Raw genomic sequence first — 19,584 nt, 5'->3', positions numbered from 1 at the left:
GTAAAACAGCAAATATGTAATCAAAACATTTTCAGGAGAATCAATTTGTTTTTCATCCATGATGGTTTATTGTTAATGGTATATGTATTAAATTCCATTTTAAAAAGTGAACAAGATGTCACGATGCCAGTAAGCTGTATTGTCCAGACAATAGACTTTCTTCTAACTAAAGAAATCACACAAAAAATATGAAGTTGCAATTCATGCTTTGCTTACGTATGTGAAAGCAACGGGGGATCTCAAATTTACACTTTGAAACAGTTCCCGGTTTATTTACCGAAAAACATTCATTGGGTTTTGTGCAAGCTTAATTTATCTTACTAATGAGATTAAAATGAAAGACATAAAATACAAGAAGAAGAAAGAAGAGATCAATAGTCGTTGCAATTCTACGTGACAGTCTATTCTTCATTTATTTCAGGACATGCATCAGAATCTGTTGTCTATTACAGCGCACTTGTTGATCGCAGAAATCTGTTTGAGCCTTTTTTGGGGGGTGGGGTGTATTATTTTCTTTAAAATATAAACTGATGCCGCTCACCTTGATGTAATGTCATTCAGCAGGCCTATTCATGTAAATCAATACAAACATGTTTTATTCCCCACGTCTTTCCTCTGTAAGGGCTCCACTGAAGCCTGATTTTTTTAGAAGTGTCCAACATCGCTGAGAACTTTTTTTATGAAGCAAAATGACGGCTGAAAGCTCTTATTCACGTTTTCTTTGTTTTGTTTTTAATAAATTCATTAAATCTAACGAGGTTGAACAATGCATGAAATGTTTTTACATAAATTTACTCACACAATAAAGAAAAAAGATTAACAATGTCAATCCGTACATGACCAGCATGCAAGGCTTCACAAAACTGTCAGACAACAATCCTCCAAACATCTGCAGCAGCCGACGTTTTACAAAAGACAAATATGGATGAAATGAGAATGAGACCGTTCATGTTAAAAATAAATTGCCTTCAAAGAAATACAAAAAGCACATCAAAATGAAGCTGCTCTCACTGAGGATTGTTTCATTTCATACCCAAAAAAGGTTTGATAAAGTGAACAGAATGGACGTGGCTGAAAGGCTGATTTTGTCAGCAAAGATCTGTTCTGAAGTGTTTAGAAAACAGAAAACCTTATTTATTTATTTTTTGTCAAAATCTGATTCTTAATTGAGACAGGCATTTGTGTGTCTTTACAAGGATCACACATGAAATCAAAGTCCCTGCACTCTTAAAGAAACTGTTATAAAAGTTGAAAACTCGTGTGTCTTTATAGCGCAGGAATAACACCCTATATCTGCAACCCGAACAGCAAAACCTATTAAAAGCTGCGCGTGAATTAAAAGTTTTTTCCGTTTTCTTTGGCAGGACCGATACTAAAACTTTTTCAGCGCCGGGACTCACATGAAAAACTCCGGGGATGAGGGGTTGTTGTCGCTGCCGGAGCCCCCGTTTTCTCGGAAGCCGGTGCTGATGAGCTTCTCGTATTTCTCTTTGTAGGCGTCCCTCTCCCTGGCTAGCCGCGAGATCTCCTGCTTGAGGTGGTCCACCTGCTGTACGAGCTGCGTCTTCTCCCCCTCCAGGACGTGCCGCTGCTGGACCCGCTTGTAGCGGCAGGACTGGGCATAGCCTCTGTTCTTTAGTGTCCTCCTCTTCTGTTTCAGCCGGATCACCTCTTCCTTGCTGACCCCCCGAAGCTGCCGGTTCAGTTCCCGCACCGACATGGTCACCAGCTGCTCATCGGAGAAGCGATCCTCCAGGCGCAGGTGCTGGTGGTTTCCCCCTGCGCCGGACTGCGACCCAGATGAGGGGTGGTGTGCCCCTGGGTGGTGGTGGTGATGGTGATGGTGGTGAAGGTGCGGTGTCCCGTTCTGAGCTGCAGCTGCAGCGATAACCGCGGACACCACTGCGGCCGCTGATCCCATCTCCTCCCCGCCCATGGCGCCTCCTGGTCCGGCTGCGCCGCCGAACTGCTGCCCCCTGGCATAGCCATCGAAGGTCTGGAGCTGGTGACTGCTGCTGATCAGCGCCTCTACGGCGTCCTCCGGGCTAAAGCCCAGAGCCTCGGGGTTCAACTGCTGTTGGTACCCGGTCATCCAGTAGAAATCCTCCAAGTGCGCCTTCTGTTCGCTCCCTGATCCCGGACTGGGCGCCGAGAAGCTTGGAGAGGGGGGAACCGAGCTGCAAGGCGTGCTCATCGGGGTGGAAGACAGGGATCCCCCGGCGACCAGGCGGCTGCACTGGCTGATGCTGCGATCGGGCTCCACCGGCTCCTTTTTCACTTCAAACTTCATCAGATCGAAGTCATTAACATATTCCATGGCCAGGGGACTGGTGGGCAGGTCGGAGTTGCTCATTGCCAGCTCTGATGCCATCCTCTTGCTGTTGACAGTCCTCCAAAGGGGGTGAGGAGCACCTGTCAAAGTGGGCTGCTGAGACACGCACTGAGCCAGCTTGATTTCTTTATTTATTTTCTTCAAAACCTAAAGAAAAAGTGGGTTTTCTCGCACTAATTGCGCAGCGCAGCTTTTGGTTTTGTGCGTCGATAAGTTTTTTTTTTCTTCAGTCTGTGTTGCACAGACGCATTGGAGCAGCGCTGTTTCCTCCCTCTCTCCCAGCGTGCGGCTGTCTGAGCGCCGCTCTTTCTGTTTCTACCATTTAACACTTCATGGCTCCTTTTAGGATTAGTGCGCCAATTTGAGGAGGTTCACGTACGTGTCCCGGCCAAATAGTTGCTTTGTGGTGAATGGGAAAAAAAAACTCCACCCATGGATTGATAGATTTTTTTTTCTAAGGGATCAGTCAGCCGACGAGTTAAAAAACATTGCTTAGTTTTATAGGAGCCCTGACGTCAGGACTGAAATATGAAATTGACCGAGACTCAGCCAATCACGAGCCCAGCCTAGAACGGCAATTAACATAATAGTATAGAAAGCAAAGTTTTCTAAGCCGTGCAAGCCCAGCTGATTGACACACGAGACTTTAGAATCATATTTTAGTCACTTTGCATGACAAGGAAAAGGAAAGCAATTCATTAAATGAAATTTCAAAGAAACTGCGAGAGACTACAAATGATGATTATGCACCTCTATGTATTTTACATCATTAAGTCTTAGTCATTTTAAGATTAAAATCACCAAATATTATTAAATAATCCCAATATCATTTAGATTGAATGAGCTATTTCAAAGATATCGATTACTTTAAGACTGTTCATTGACCATGGACTGTAAACCCTCCTTTGTTCAGCACATATAACAAAAAATACAAGTTGTTGTGTATCATTAATTGCATATTATAAATGAAGGATAAATAATACAATTCAGTTTTTCAGGCGTTCCAAACATCCGGTAGACCTAACTGCATTTTGAAGATTCTCAATGGGTGATAGATAAATAACCTGTATCCAACTTAAATCGCATAATGACAATAGATTAAGCAGTTCGGTTTTTTTTGTTTTGTTTTTTTTTCCGGATAGTGAGAGTGGTTGAAGCATGGCGTGAGTCCGTTCAATGGCACTGTTTGGAAACCCAACGTCGCCACCCTGAGGTATAAAGTGATATTGCTTCAAATGGTCGTTTCCATGGGACACATGCATTATGTACATTTATCTATCTGCTTTGAATGAACACTTATATCCAATCATGTTGTTCTCCTCTCTGAATCAAAACGGGACAAACATTTACTTTTTTTAAAGTGTCAGAACAGAAAGAAAATGTGTTGTTTATACAAAATCCACTTAAGGGTGAGTGGAGATGAATTTTACAGTAAATTAAAGCCTTTGTCAATTTTAAAGCCATTTACAAAAAAAACCCCCACACTTTGTAGGGGACAACCCCTCCATCGGTTTGCTTCTGGAGTCTGTAGTCTCTTCATGTCATGATCACAGCCTCAGAGCTCCTCTCTTTTCCTCTCTTCTGTGTCTCTCTCCTGAAGCACATTCCTCAGGAGTGGTGGCACATAAGAACAAACAATAAGGAGGCCTATACACAGAGGACTGGAGAGTAAATAAGAGCACTCTCCCTGGAACATGTCACACGGGGAAACTTCAGAAAACTACAAAGCCGCCAGCAGATAATCCAACTCCCTGGTGTCCCTACGTGAGTAAATATTCTCCTGGTCCCTGTGACTGTTCATGGGGACTTAACGTTAAACAGGAAGGATAAACATCGTGTTTTATTCATTAGAACACACAACACAGGCCCCTCTGATGCTTTTGAATTAATATTTAACAGATGAGGTGTCCCATCTGATGCTAATACATTATGTTGTTGCTGTTGTAGTGTAGTGTACATTCAGATAGGCTGTAAGATATAAAAGAAGAACAGATCTTTAGAGAAAGCAATACTTCTTTTTTTTTCGAAGATAATATAACACTTTCACTGCATTTCATTTTGTCCAGCTTGTTGTTGAAGATTGTTTCGTTCTGCTTAAAGTTTTTGCCTGTTAAAACTATCTTCTTCATATTTTAAATGGTAAATGGACTTGTGCTTGTATAGCTCTTTTCTCGTTTTCTGATAAGACAAAGTTCTTTTACACTGCATGTCTCACATACAGCACCCATTCACACACTGATGGCAGAAGTTGCTATGTAAAGTGACCACCAGAAGTAACTAATTCCAGTCTGTACACATTCATACAAAGCCAACAAAGCAGCAGGAGCAACTTGGGGACACATTGTAAATGTGGCTGCAGGAGCTGGGGATCAAACTACCAACCATTCAGTTGAGAGGAGACTGACTCAACCAACTGGGCCACAGCCGCCATAAATGTCAGGTCTCTTACGATGTAACTAATTGAGCAATCTCGACCTTCTCTTTATGAAGCACCATGAGATAACTCTTTTTATGATTAAACGTTATAGAAATAACATATGATTGGATGCCATCATTCCATCAAATGACAGAAAAGCAAGTCCAAACTCCAACTTGTCTTTCAAATGATTCCACTAAATGCAACCTGTCATATTTTCAGCATATAAAACTGGGAAAACATCCCAACGATGTCATCAAAATAGATCAATCATCCTGTTTTGTAAAACTGTTTAACCAAAAGTCCAACATTATATACTGCAGTTAGGAATTATTGGCCCAAAAGTTTCAAGGGGTTGGCAAACGGTCGAAAGCCAGTGTATCAGCTGTGTTGTTGAGGGCAAATAGTCCTGTAGCATCTCATTCATTCTCCCTTTGGAGCCTCATGAAGGCAGCTAAGTGCCAAGAAGTTTAAAGCTGTTTTTATTTTATTGAGGCTGGATATAGTATTTATGTTGGGGAAAGGTTGCGCTTAGGTAATAGAAGAAACAAATGTTATATACAGCAGAAGGAAGACAACTCCTCACCAGAGGAAAGTTATGAGTACTTACTCGCCACTGTTACATGTTTAAGTGTTAATAGATTAAACTCACCTATTATCAGAGATTTTTCTCGAAAACCAAACAAACGCATTTGTTCAAAAGTTGTTTTAGAAGTAGATTCATCTCCTCACTTTAACTCAGAATGGAGGCATATTTTAAGTATGACGTGCCGTCATCAATTTTCGTTCGTTTTTTGAAGAGAGAGCAGTACAACAATTTGGGAAAAAAGTCTAACTCTTTGACTCTTTTGTTACACTGTTAATGCCCCAGCCTTAATGTATCCGGCTTTGTGTTAATAGTCCTGCCAGTGAGTGTGGAGCCCAGTTTCACTGTGTGTTAATGAGACACCGTCTGACCTTTCAGAGTTCACCCCAGGAGAACACTGATGCATCCTGGGTAAAGGATAACCAGTGCTCCCAGACTTCCCTGTGATTTACTGGTGCAGTGACTTTACTAATTGTTACATCTATTAAAAACATCCTCGTTACAGAATGACTTATGTGCAGTGTTACTTTTATTTTCAGCATGCTAACCTTTTGTTTGCCTCTGGGTCTCCCTAAAGTCAAACACACACAGAAGATGTGCATGTTGTTTGCTTTTCATCCCACCTTCAGAGAGGAAATGTTTTATTTTTTACGTTTGTTCAGCAGTACGCTTCTTGTGAGGTCTGTAAAATAAAAAGCCTGCAGAAATAAAAATAATAATTTGATCCAGATTCTGTATAGGACATTATTACAATGTTTAACAAAGACAGAAAATCTGGGATTGAGAGCATTTGGGGAATAAAAAACCCTAATTAAAACTCACTTTATGCATCTGCGAGATATGCATTTTATAAATGGCTTGCACTATTCAAAATCTTGAGCATGCCAAAAATAGCCAAATACATTAGCAGATTTAGCAGACAGTAAGTTCAATAAAAGCAGAGAAACCAAACTAAATGATTCCTGCTTTGCTAAGATTACTCCCTATAATGATTCATTACATCCCCACTGGGAGGTAGGCTTCATATTCACTCAATCCGTGTTTAATGTCATAAATTAAACTGCGGTGGCTCTTCAAATGGGCGACGAGTGGGCTCATCTGAGACGCATTTAATTAGGGGCACAAAAAATGAAGTGATTCGTGGGGTCCTTACTTACCGTTGTATCTTTAGTAATAGAACATGGAGCTGTTAGAGGCTGCTGCATGAAGAAATGTAACAGTCTTTTATCAACCTCAGTATTCCAGTGGAAATAAAAGACTCCACATAACAGAAACATAGAGCCATATTTGCAGAGTGCTGTATGACAGACACCCTCTCTTACTTGCACATTTTCTGTTCTCTGCTCCAATCCTGCCTTTATCAGTCTTTTACATCCTTAACTTAACTGTTTAGGAAGCAGCTCTGATAGTGACAGTGACAGTGATAGTGGGAAAGAGAACGAATAAAGACAGGAAAACAATCTTTTATTTGTTTATATACAGTAGCACTGTGGTTTTTGCTATGATCCAACACTGCTTTTCCAACTCTATAGTGAAGACACCACAGTTAATCCACAGCCTAGAGCGGCATCTACAGATCAACTTGTTTAATCAATCTACGATTGGAACTTGCACATTTTATGCACCTGAGCACTTTAACCTGTGTACCGTGCATTTACAATTTGTGTATTTATGTATTGTCTGTGTCGTATGACATGACTCTCCCTGCGACCAAATCTACCTACGGGTACGAATAAAATAACCCCTCTCTCTCTCTCTCTCTCTCTCTCTCTCTCTCTCTCTCTCTCTCTCTCTCTCTCTCTCTCTCTCTCTCTCTCTCTCTCTCTCTATGGTTGTTTGCCTACCAGAAGGATGTGTCAACCTGGTAATTGGCCACAATGAGCAGACTTGCATGTGTCAAATTCTCCTCTTGACATCTGGTTATTGTCTCTCACAGCAGGTGGACATCATGCACAGGCGTCGTCTGAGCCGTCTTATCTGCTTTCTGTCTCTATGCAACATGGCTATTAGACTTTAGAGTCCACAAAACTGAATGTGAGGTTTTTTTTGTATGGTTCTGTTACGTGATGAAGAGACGTGGGTCAGCGCAGTCTGTTAAGTAATAATTTTTAGGGGCCTCTTTGATTACAGGTGTACTTGAAAGAATTGTCAAAGAAAGTAGTTCATTGTGGATTCAACAGCCCATGTTCATGAATGTGATCATTTTATGAGGAAAACACACTCAAATAAAGTGTGAGTGATATGCAACCTGAGCTCATCTTATCCCATTAGACACACACTGCTACATTATTGGCTTCATTAGGTACCTTGCATCACCCAGCATGTGTAAGAGAGAGTAAAAAAAAAAAAAAACGTAAAATAACAGAAACACTACACAAAGCTAATGGGTTCTAATAGTCCATCTAAAGGAAAGGAAAATGTGGGTAAGTCAAGCTTTTTAAGGCTAATAGCTAAGACTTCTATTTTTATCTGTATACATGAAAACAGTCATTGCATATGTGGTTCCAGTGTGCACATGGCATGATGATTCATGTTGAAATTGAAGGTTATGAGTTGTTATTGATGTGGCTGGTAAACATAGCACACTATATGCTCTCTGCAGCCATACACAGTTATTAATGTCCACGCTGTCCACTCTGTGCCATTATTAATGTGACTCATATACATAAAGAGTTTCCCCATTAGTCAGAGTCCTGCCGTGCCATCAGAGAAGGAGACACAGGGAATCCTCCTCTTCTTTATCCACCTTAACTGCATTTGTATCCTCATCACCCAAATACAGCAGGCCTATACATACAAAATTGAAACTCCACCATAGATTTGCAAAACATTATCTGTAACTCAATGATTTCAAATGTCCACAAAAGTTTATTTCAATGCTTGTTTATCGAAAAAATGTAAAGTTTTTAGTTAATATAAGTGGCACAGAGAGGAGTTTATCGACTTATTTGTTTGAGCTTTGAGTAGTCAGAAGACTAGACATGCGCTATCGAAGCTCAAGGCCATTTGTGGACGAATGTAAAGACGTCATCTGCTGCTCTTTGAACTTGTCATTTTCTGCCTATTTTTAGACTAAGATCCCCAAATTACCAACCCACCGTCCTACTTTTTGGTACCCTTCTGTTGGGGTGCCAAGTATATCAATCCGACCCTAAAAGCTGGAGCTACTGCAGTCCTTTGATTTGTGGAAAGAATCGTCACTTCTCATTTGACAGTGTCAAACCCAACCCCACCACGTTTAAACACCCAGCCAATTGTTTTGTTTACTGTGCTGCATTTTTCTTTTTTCATTTATTATTATTATTAATATCATCATTATTATTATTATTATTATTTATACCTTAACCTGTGAGGAGGACTGAAGGCTGGTGTTAGCAATGCTAATGTTAGCCACACTCGGCAAACCTATTTGACATTGTTTACAGGTGGCCATATTTGGCGAACCAAGTTCCCCATTTTCAAGTACACAATTTGGTTCTTTTATCAACACTAGAGTTTGATTGAGCATTCCCACCACTCCAAACTATATGAGCTATCAGACATAGCACACCAGAGTTTGTTTTAAACGCACCAAACAGCTCAGGTGCAAAGGTACCTTTATGAAATGAGTTTGTGTTTTCAGCAGGCTGAAGAGTCCTCTGGCTCTGTGCAGACGACAGCAGCCATTCACAACAACAGTGAGGTGGTTCCAAATTACATTAAGATATTCAAAGTGCTTCCACCTCAGACCTCTTCTCAAGTCCTCCCACACATGCTTTCATCCTTTGGAGACAATACAAGATTAAGCCAAAAAGAAAAATAAGAACATAAACTCCCCTGACTGCAGAATGATTGAAGATTATTGCAGATGAATGTGAATATTCATTTTAGCCTCCCAGTGATAATCCTCTCATTTGTTGCTCTGAAATTGAAGAATCATTGGCCTATAGCTCTTAGTAAGCAGAGGAGTATGTGAAACTAAAGTCCCATCTTTCTGCGTTATTCTGCACTCTGTCAGAGAGGAAGAGGCAGAGACAATACAGCCCACGGGACAGCATGGCCTCATACAAAGATCCTTTATATCTGCACTAGATTAATGCCAGGAAACACATGCACTTCCTCTGGAGGACGAAGAGGGAGGAGGATGGAGGAGCAAAGAGGTTGACCGTTGCGGGGTGCGTGGTTGGGTGAAGGGGGATGATGAACAGGCTTTATGTAATGTGTAGACTTTTGATTATGGCAATATTGAGTGTGGAAATGAGATGTTTATCAAATGTGGTTTTGAGGCAGAGCCAGGAGTAGGGGGGAACCGGGGGAACCGGGGGAAGGGGGGCTGGGATCGGTATTAATTTGTCTGCTAAATGGAGGGTTTGACATGTTGTGTCTGTGTTGAGAAGCCAGCGGGTGCATGTCTCCTCTTCATTGTGCATACTTTGGTCGAGCTAACACTTCTCATGATCAATAAATATTTGGAGAGCGATGTATACCTTTCCGACTCTCGCTATAAGGGAGATCCAGAGAGTGACACATATTTGGGGCAAAACGAAGTTATGACAGTGAGAGGGAGTCAGATGAAGAAGAGAGGAAAGTATCTTGACGCTTTTCCTAAAAACGCACAAACAGACTTAGTAAGAGTTAGTCATGGTTCTTTGCGCTCTCACAGTAGATTTGGACGCTTACACAGGAGCAGAGACACCCTTCCTGTTGCTTATCCGCTTCCTGAGCCTCAATTTGTATTGAAATCCCTCACAGGCAATTATCCATATGCGAATGGTGTACTTACTCTGAGCTTATATAAGTTTCTTTCTCAGTAAGCCGCACCATTTTCATTTGAAAACTCTGATTACAATTTTAAAGTTTATTCCAGGGAAATGGCAAAAATGGGTGCTCATAGTTAACACAGAGCACAAAATCCTGCCAGACCTTTCACTGGATGTATATTTTGAAAGATTGAATAATCTTTACCCAGCTTGATGTTTAAACCCCCTCTGCAGGAAGACTCAGGCAGACGTTGGTATCTATGTGGTCAGGAAGACATTTTGTTGAGTAAAGAGTTGGCAGGCAGGCTGAAAGAACCCTCCACCACACTCACCCCCTACCTCCTCACCCACCCCTCAAGCTGTCAGGAGTGTCATATATCTGGGGGATATCTGAGGGCGAGGGAGATCGTAGCCCAATTACGGGCTGATAACTAATCAATAGGCCACTTATTCCTACAGCAGGAAGTAAAGAAATGGGCCCCTGAGACAAGTAGTTCAAATTACTCTTCCTTCAACATGGGCGACCTGCTAATGATGAGAAGGAAAAAGAAGTGGAGAGAGGCAGCAAAAATAAAGGAAAACTGGTTGATTGGAGCTACAGTACAGGATAAGACAGATGCAGAATAAATGAAACAAGAGATGGAAACAGAGTAAATTATAAAGCATTTATAAAACACAGCCTGCTAATTTTTAAAGTGTATTTTGCTGAGCAGCTGTCTTCCAGTAAACACAAACTAGATTTATTTAAAGCAGGAAACCCAAATGCACAATAGACTTATAACACAAAGTACCTTAAACAGATCGCCTAGTTCCAATCCAATTTGTTCTGTTGTCGTGCACGTTTACTGTTACTCATGTTAGATGTGGTGGGGTGGGGTGTCCAGTTAAAGGAGCCATTCAATTTTATCTCAGATTTCTGTAATTGTAATTCAGTTACTGTCTGTCTGTTATCAAGGATCAGTACCTGATCCTCATCAGTATCAGTAACTTTCTGGTGGGGAGTCAGTGCTCTTTTGAAGCTAACTGTGAAGCAGTGTGTAAAAAGCTCACCAAAGTTATCTTGTTATCTAATACCAAAGTTATCTAATGCTAACTGCACAGGTTTAACATATAATTATGTTTATTCTTAGTCACATAGGGGCTGCTATATCTTGTTTGGGGGATTTTGTATACAGGGGGGGGGGGACAGCGGGTGTGTATTGTAACTAATGTCTTGTGTCCTGCCTGTCTGTATAATGCTACTGGATGCCTTGAATTTCCCTCGGGATCAATAAAGTATCTATCTATCTATCTATCTATCTATCTATCTTCTTGTCGACAACAACCATAATGACAATGTTTAATAATGCCTTCATTGAATCAGTCTTGTCTTTTTCTTTGGTGTCATGGTTTGGTCAGACATCTTTAAAAGATAGAAATTCCTTAAACCATCGTGTTAAGCAGTAGAGTTGGTTGATTGGTGACTCACAGCTCTACCTAGCATCCCTGTTTACGCGACAATTACAGCGGAAAGCTCCCTCTATCTTAAATGATAACAATCAACCAACCCTTTTAACATTTATTTTCTACAGGAGTCCAAAGAAGCAGAAGAAAGTGGTCCAAAGACAGCTTTGATCTGTTGCTATCACTGAACTAACTAGCTGTTATTTGCATAAAAAAAAAAGATTTTATCTCAGCAGAATAGACTATTTATTTATTTGTGATTTTCATTACTCTTATTGGTTGAAATTTCTCTCTCCTATATGCCCTGATTGGTGGAACCTAGAATCACCTTATCACATTTTAGTTGGTTTCAGACTTTTGGTTGTTTTTTCTTCTCTCATTTGTCTCTTGTTACATCCACTCTTTAATTTGTGTGTCATGAGGAATGGCATAACATCTTGCTGGCTGCAAAACAAGACTACAGGTACAAACCTAAACCTGAACCAGAACCTGAACCTGCCCAAGCGAATGAGTTCAAGAACTTCAGAGTCTTGTTCACAATTGAGGGTAACATTTATTGTGAGATAGACAGATCAGTTCAGCAACAGCATTGGTGCAGACTTAATACTTATGACTGTCTTGATGAAGAGAGGGATCTGAGCATGATGGTAAGGCTTTGATTAACCAACAATCTAATTTCCACATCTCAGCTATGGTCATGATCTTTGGGGAGTGTCCAAAAGAACGAGCTCAATGATACAACTGCTGAAAAGAGTTTTCTCAAAAGGGTGAATGGGTCGGGTAAGGAGCTCAGATATGCTATCTGGATTAGGGGGCATCCTGGTTTCTCCTACTGGGTCTACCTTAGGGTCTGGAAGGATGACATGACCCAGCTGACACTGGAATGCCTCAAAAACCCCAGGAGGAGCTGGAAAACCAGAAAACATTGCTGGGAAAAGGGACAATTTGGCCGACTTGTCAGCTTGGCCAACTTGGCCCTGGATAAGCATAGGAAAACAGAAAGAGATAAACAAGTGAAATAGAGAAAAAACCTGCAAAGTCTTAAAAAAAGGCTTGGTTTGATGACCGTTATTCAGAAATGTTTGCAAACTGATCCAAAAGTGTTTAACACATGTTAAAGTGTCTAACTTGTGTTTACCCAGTTTTTCAATTACAATCAACATATTCTCCTCTCAGAGCTAACCGTGGTTAACATTCATGCAAGCTGCAGACTTGGTCCTGGTTTTTGCCTCCAAACGAACCAACCCTTGATGCTTGAAGGGTCCTCTTTCCACAGAACACATGAACTATTCGTTCTCATTTGTTTTGACAGGCCATTCGTTTTGTTGCAGCTCTGTCACTGTCACCTTGATGAAGAATTATGGCAGCAGCCTCTGCCCCTTTCCCCTACACCTCATGCCCTTAGCTGACAACTTGCCCAGAGTCTGACCAGACCCCCACAATCCTCCTCATTCTCAGTTCTTCATCCAAATCCTGTATCACTTCCATCACTTTCTTATCAACTTCAATTTAATGATCAACAACTTACTGTATGCTTCAGACCCTGCCTATTCAGATCAATCTACCTCAGGCTGATTATAACAGTGTTGCAAATTTTACGAGATGTCTACACATTTGTCAATTGTGATTATTTTCATCAGATATAGAAGTGGAATAGAAATAGTAGTAATAATAGTTTTGTTGGTCCATATTATTTTGTTTTCCATTTCAGTAAAAGCAGAAATCTAATCAGTATCATAGTGTTTTTGGCTGTCAAGTAGATGGCATCAGTGAAAGACGAAAGCCTAAACCATCACCATTAACACTGATCAGGTTTCTTGCAATCTGCTTGTTTATCCTCCTTTCTCCCCAGATCAGTACAAAGCTACTTTACAGCCTCTTAAACCAAACATGTTTCTTCAACACAATAGAGTAGAGCTGCAAAACAGTCCTCAATGACTTCAGTGATTAAACCAGAGCAGCAGTTTTATATGAAATGAGACAGGAGAGAGATGTTCCTGTAGCTGGATCTGGCATCCACACTTTGGCCGGATCCAAAGTTTTTCACTCAGAAGAACAATGCCACGCTCCCCTCAAATCGATTGGTAATACGTCTCATCCCATTGATGCCATCTCTAATCCATTCTGGGCTCCTTTGCAAGATGGAGATGGAGAGGCAGAGGGAGAGGTATGGCAAGGCATGTGGAGAGAGAGGGAGAGAGCATAAATACTGGCTGAGCGACCATGTATTCTGAGGAATTTGTGTTGTGTTTTTTTTCTCTCTCTTTTTCCCACTCCAGCGAATGGGCTGTGTTGTTAAGCTCTTTAGTCCGCGTGGCTAATGAAATAGGGTTGGCAGGATTACACAGGGCTAAAGCACTGTGTCTGGTGAGCCTTGGAGAAACCGCTGTAGCTACGCTGAGTGAGAGGGAGGGACGGATGGAGAAGGAGGAGGGAGTTTGTAGATTGGAGGGCAGTGAAGGCTTTCTCAGGGGAGGGGGAGCGAAGGCAAGTTAATTTTAAAAGTAAAAACACCAACAAAGCAAGACCATTATTACAACTGTCAAACCTCTTGTTTTTGGTTTTCAGAGCATTTGTTGCAATGAACCAGGTGTAATTGGCTTTTGAGTCAGTTGAACCCCCACCCATCCTTCTTGGAGGCTCTCTTAATTTTTAGGGTTTCCAACTGCTAGTGGAGGGCAAACAGAGCAAAGTAGAAGATAGCTTACACGTGGCTTCTAATAGCAATAAAAGCAGCAGAAGGTTTTTACAAGTCGTAAAATCAGTGGCAGGAACAGGAGGATATTAATTAGATTAGTGCATTCACGGTGCTGTGATCACCTCTTCTGCTTCTATGATCATTCCTGAGGGATGGAACTGGATCAGTTCATCGTGTGATGTGCTCTGTGTTGTGAATCACTTAGATTACATAGATACTGACAAAAGAATTATCAAACATGTATATAAGGCAAGTTTGATTTGCAGTAGAAACGCTTCAAAATACAACTTGCAGTCAATCCTTAAAAAGGCCATTCCAACATCAGTACAGAGTAACAAGTTGTATAATGACCTTTAATACTGTTATTTAAAAAAAAAAATAAACCCTCCAATAATATAATGCCCTGCCATTTATTTGCAAAAACTGTCTGGCTACTAGTAACTCAAAATATCATGCTTTTGTAACAATTTGCGAGCTTTTCGAAAATATCTGCAAGGACAAGGTTTACAAATAAATGACTCAAAGTTTGAATAAGTTGGCCTCTGCTTCTTCAGAATTAGCCAGCTGTTTTTGATATACTGCTTGTGATTACTTCAAATGTATGCAAGTGCAGAATGAAATCCCTTTAAAGCATCCTTGAGTTAACCCTCTGTTTATTACGGTAGTCATCTCTCGCTGTCCTCTCCTTCTCGTTTCTTCCTCTCTCATCCTCTTCTTACAAAGCAAAAGTAACTCTGTTTCCAATCATAATGGATCCCCCCAGGGGGGGAGGGGCCTTAGTTTAGTATGCCACTCTCTGATTGGTCACTTGGCTTGATGTCGTATATGATGATAAATCTTGCCCAGGTGTCACCTCCTCGGCGGCAGGTGAGGATTGATGGGATACAGGAGGACTATCCATCATCCCGAGCAGGAGGAACGCTATCGGAATTTGGGAAATCTGTTACCAATCAGGGTCCCGCAGTGCTCGACGGGGTACGCAGTGCTGTTTGGGAGGCGTTACTGGAAATCAATTGTGAGCACTCAAGGTCAATGTACTGTTAGAAAACTCCTTAAGCTCTGACGGATAGATCCCTCCACTCTTCCTCTGCCTCTATTGCTCGCTCTCAATTTCTCCACCACTGAATGTTAGGAGACACTGACATTTTCTATCCTCCACCACTGTAGCCCCCCCACCTGCCCCCCTGTTTAAGGACAGGTAGTTTTTAGGTGGATGTCATAGAGGCTGTCGCTAGTAATTTGCGACATAGCCTTTACTTGGTGGAGCCAGTGAGTGCCAATCTGGGGCTGAGGCAGGGACTGGGGTTGGGGACGGGGAGTATCGGAGATCTAATAAAAGCCCAGGGCGCCTGCCTGGCTCCTTATTCTTATAGATTACCTGTAAGTCACCTTGTCCCTGCTACTGTAAGGGTTGGAAGTTAAGCTGCATAAAGGCAGACATTCACCCTCACCTCCTTGGCCGGCTGAAAGTCAATTTGAACTGCAGATCAGAGGAGTGAGAAACTTTGTTACAAGTCTGCTACAAATCAGTGACTTATTATCCAGTCAAAACTGTTGTCTCAGGTGCAGCCAGTCGAAAATTATCTGTCTTTTTTCTGCCCTTACTTTTTCTAAAAAAGTGATTTGTGCTTTTTGAATTAAAATGAACCAAAGTTTGTCAAACTAATAATGTAGAATACAGCATTTTATAACCAATTTGGGTTTTTCATGGAGCCAGATCATTTTTTACTAATTTGCTAGCCAAAAGTAGAAAAATTAATACACAATTGATAAATCTAAATTAGAAAATGTATTGTATTTTTTTGCTTTTATTTGATAGACAGGACAGTGGATAGAGTCGGAAATCAGGGAAAGAGGCTGGAATATAACAAGTAGAAATAGATCCACAGGTGGGATTAAAACCTGGGCTGTCTGCTTCAAGGGCTAGAAACTGTGCAGATAGGGCACATGAATGAACAGCTCGTTCACCGGTATACCCAAAATTACATTTCATTTTGATGAATCTTCAACCTGTGTCTTCATATTTTCAATGTCTTTGTTTAGAGTGGTGATTGAAGTACAGCAGATAAAGAAAGTCATTAACAATCAACAAATGGTGATAAATGGCTGCAAAATACCTGCTACACTTTTCACCTCTACATACATAGTCTTGTACATTAGTCTAAATTAGTCTATGTTTATTTGTTTATTTTTGTTTATTGTTATACCTTTGTACAAAGAGAGCATGGTTTACCAAAGTAAAATTCCTGGTGTGTTTAAACATACCTGGCCAATTAAGCTGAGTCTGATTTCACTGTTGTCATTGTACACCATTTGTAAGCCCACTGTTGGGTGTAGAATAGCAGGCTGAATAAGAACAAAGCTCCCAAGATGTAGTAAAAAAAAGTATTATCCAGGTACACACAACACACACACTCAGCAGCTATCAGTCTCCTTACATTGACATCATTACCTGCGTGGAGGCCAGTTGAAGTGAAGGTCACAGACCTAACCAACTCTTTTTCTGATCCTGAGCTCATATCTACTTCTTTCACCTTTTACCTTCCATGCTCATTCTTCTTTTATCAACATTCAACCGTACAATACTGTATTTCATATGTCTGTCTCGTATGTTTAAGTCCAGCTTACCTCTACCTCTCTTCATCTTCACATTTGTCGCCCTGCCCCACTATCCCAAGGTGACCCTGCCTCCCAATCCCTACTATCGGTCAGGCCTGGACCCACATTAATCCTACTTCATTTGTCCTACCTCTTTCCTCCACTTTGGGTAGAATTTATGACAGTACCTTAAATGCTAATGGGGTCTAATCTGTGGAGAGCTTCGCTCTTTTCTAAAGACTCCTATCACTCTTTGTGCCACATGCATACAATGAGTCCACACATATAGGGGAGAGCCTGACTGCTATTAAGAGAAAGTTCCCCCAGTGAATAGACAGCACATGTCGATTCAAATGAATTTCCACCCAGGAAATCATGTCTTCTTTGTGGAGAAATGAAAATAATATATTTTTTTGTCTAAATGCTTAAGTGTAGGTTCAAAAGACGAATCCTCTATCAAAGTCCAGTGGCTCTGGGTGAGAGTCATAGCAGTGAAGTGGAGAGATTAATTTTGGCCTGCATAAGGCTTCTTCATTGGACAGAGTGTGCGTCTGTCCCCCAGTCTGTCTGCCTTCTTCTGTCTATCCGTAACTGTGACAATTAACATTGAAACTCTTTGAGTATGTTTAGCCTCACTCAAGGATGAAACCTGTCAAAAATAAGTGCTTCCTTTCGAAAAATGTGTGTTTATAAGAGAGAGGATAAAACTAGACAATTTTCTGCCTCACTAGTTTATTCAATGCAGGAGTAAAATAATGCACATTTTAAACAGATGTAATTACTAGTTATCACTGGCAGTTACCCCAAGTCACTTTGTGCTGGAATAGAGTGAAGGGACCAGTGATTTCTCTGCAACACTGGGAGTTATACAGAAAACACACAATGGGTCTGTGAGGATGACTATTGTGACACTTTAGTCCAGAAAACAGATCCTCTTCATGGGACCAAAGGGACACACATACATACACATACACATACACACACACACACACACACACACACACACACACACACACACACACACACACACACACACACACGCACACACACACACACACACACACACACACACACACACACACACACACACACGCACACACACACACACACACACACACACACACACACACACACACACACAAATGTTATTTTTGTGAACAACAAAACAGGGCCTAAAAAAAGATGGAAGAGTGGACACGGACTGAACAAATGAGACATATTACACATGTATGTAAACAAATGTACATACTGTATGCACACATTCCACTCAAGCAGGGATCTCGCTATAATTATGCAGTGAAGTGAAGCATTAGTCTCCCATACACATCTTTATATTGTCCTTATGCTGTATCTGCTCTAATCCAAATAGCCTGATAATAGAGGCTGCCTGCCAGGACTTGCTTGAGTCAGGTGATATGTCAGGTAGACACAGCTTTGCATCCACGCACACATGCACACACACACACGCACACACACCCACACCCACACACACACATGTACACGTACGTGATCTCACCAATACAATTCAACTTAAGTAGAGTTCAAAAGTTATCATGACACATCAAAGCTTTTTTATAAGCCTTATTTTTTATATACATTATTTGATTAAAACAAAAGACAATAAAAAAAATATTTTTCTACTTCAAATTAGCTCGGCTCTATGGCACTCTGTAGACACTCATTAACATATGTTTGCACATTATTATCTTACAAATGGTAGTATTCAATTCAGCATTAAATGTCTCATTCTACACATTTCTGTAGGCTATATTTAGACATTTAGAAAGGTTTCCACTGACAAATCAGCCTTAATAATCACCTAGTATAATTACATCCATTTATATCAAAGCATCATATTGGAATGCACTGAGGCGTGTGTGTGTGTGTGTGTGTGTGTGTGTGTGTGTGTGTGTGTGTGTGTGTGTGTGTGTGTGTGTGTGTGTGTGTGTGTGTGTGTGTGTGTGTGTGTGTGTGTGTGTGTGTGTGTGTGTGTGTGTGTGTAGGTGTGTAGGTGTTAATGTGTGAGTGCACATGTTAATTCTGTGCTGGTCACTGGAGTAAGCTACGCTAGAGAAAGCAAAGCTGTGATTGCGTTGAGCGCTGTGCTGCCGACAGACTTAATACCGGCCCCACTGGGCTGAGATCAGCTATTAAGATAAAAGTGGGCCAACTTAGTTTAATTCCTGGGCAGAATTACGCTCAGACCTGGCCTGCATTTGCATTCATGGAAATTTCATTAAAAGACTAATTTTGGCACAGATTTAGTGCTCTTGTTATTTCTGAAGGCAGAAAATTGTGATTTGCATGAATGCATTATGTATGAAGCCCTGTGACATAAAGCAGTTTAGGAAGAGACACACCTTTTATTTGAAGCCTTTTTGTGTTTCGATGAGCGAGGACTGAGTGGGTGTATGATCCAGTATCATGTACAGGCTTCATGTATTACCAACCTTGTCAGCTGTGCTCTCTTTGTGGTTGTGACCTCTTTGAAGACTCCTGTGTGTGGTACAATTGTTGGTTCATTTATCTGAATATAAATTGCAGCAGGTCATTGACTTATCCAGCAGTTCGGTAAAGAAGCTAGAGTAATGAGGGTTGCTGAGCCTTCAGTGAGGCTTCAATAATCAAACTGTAATAAAGCTGGTCATCCTACGGTTAAAACACAGTCTGACAGTGAGCTATTGTTTCCTGTAAGTGTGGCTACCCATAAGGCACTTCTATTCTCATAATCACCACACATAATGGATGATGTGGGTCAACGTGGAGGTGGGG

At 41.1% G+C, this 19,584-nt stretch overlaps 1 protein-coding gene across 1 annotated transcript in view; it reads right to left on the bottom strand.

Moving 5' to 3' along the window:
* LOC306825439 (transcription factor Maf-like) overlaps positions 1 to 2,780 on the bottom strand; it is a 40,447-nt gene extending 37,667 nt beyond the window's left edge. The window contains exon 1 of the mRNA XM_079346209.1: positions 1,401 to 2,780. Coding sequence (XP_079202335.1) covers positions 1,401 to 2,371 — 971 coding nt within the window. The 5' untranslated portion in view covers positions 2,372 to 2,780. The remainder of the gene's footprint in view (positions 1 to 1,400) is intronic.
* Positions 2,781 to 19,584: the final 16,804 nt, after the last annotated feature.

The sequence above is a fragment of the Symphodus melops genome (genome assembly GCF_947650265.1).
Source record: "Symphodus melops genome assembly, chromosome: 6".
Lineage (NCBI taxonomy): Eukaryota > Metazoa > Chordata > Actinopteri > Labriformes > Labridae > Symphodus > Symphodus melops.
This window is presented reverse-complemented; position numbering and strand designations above follow the sequence as displayed.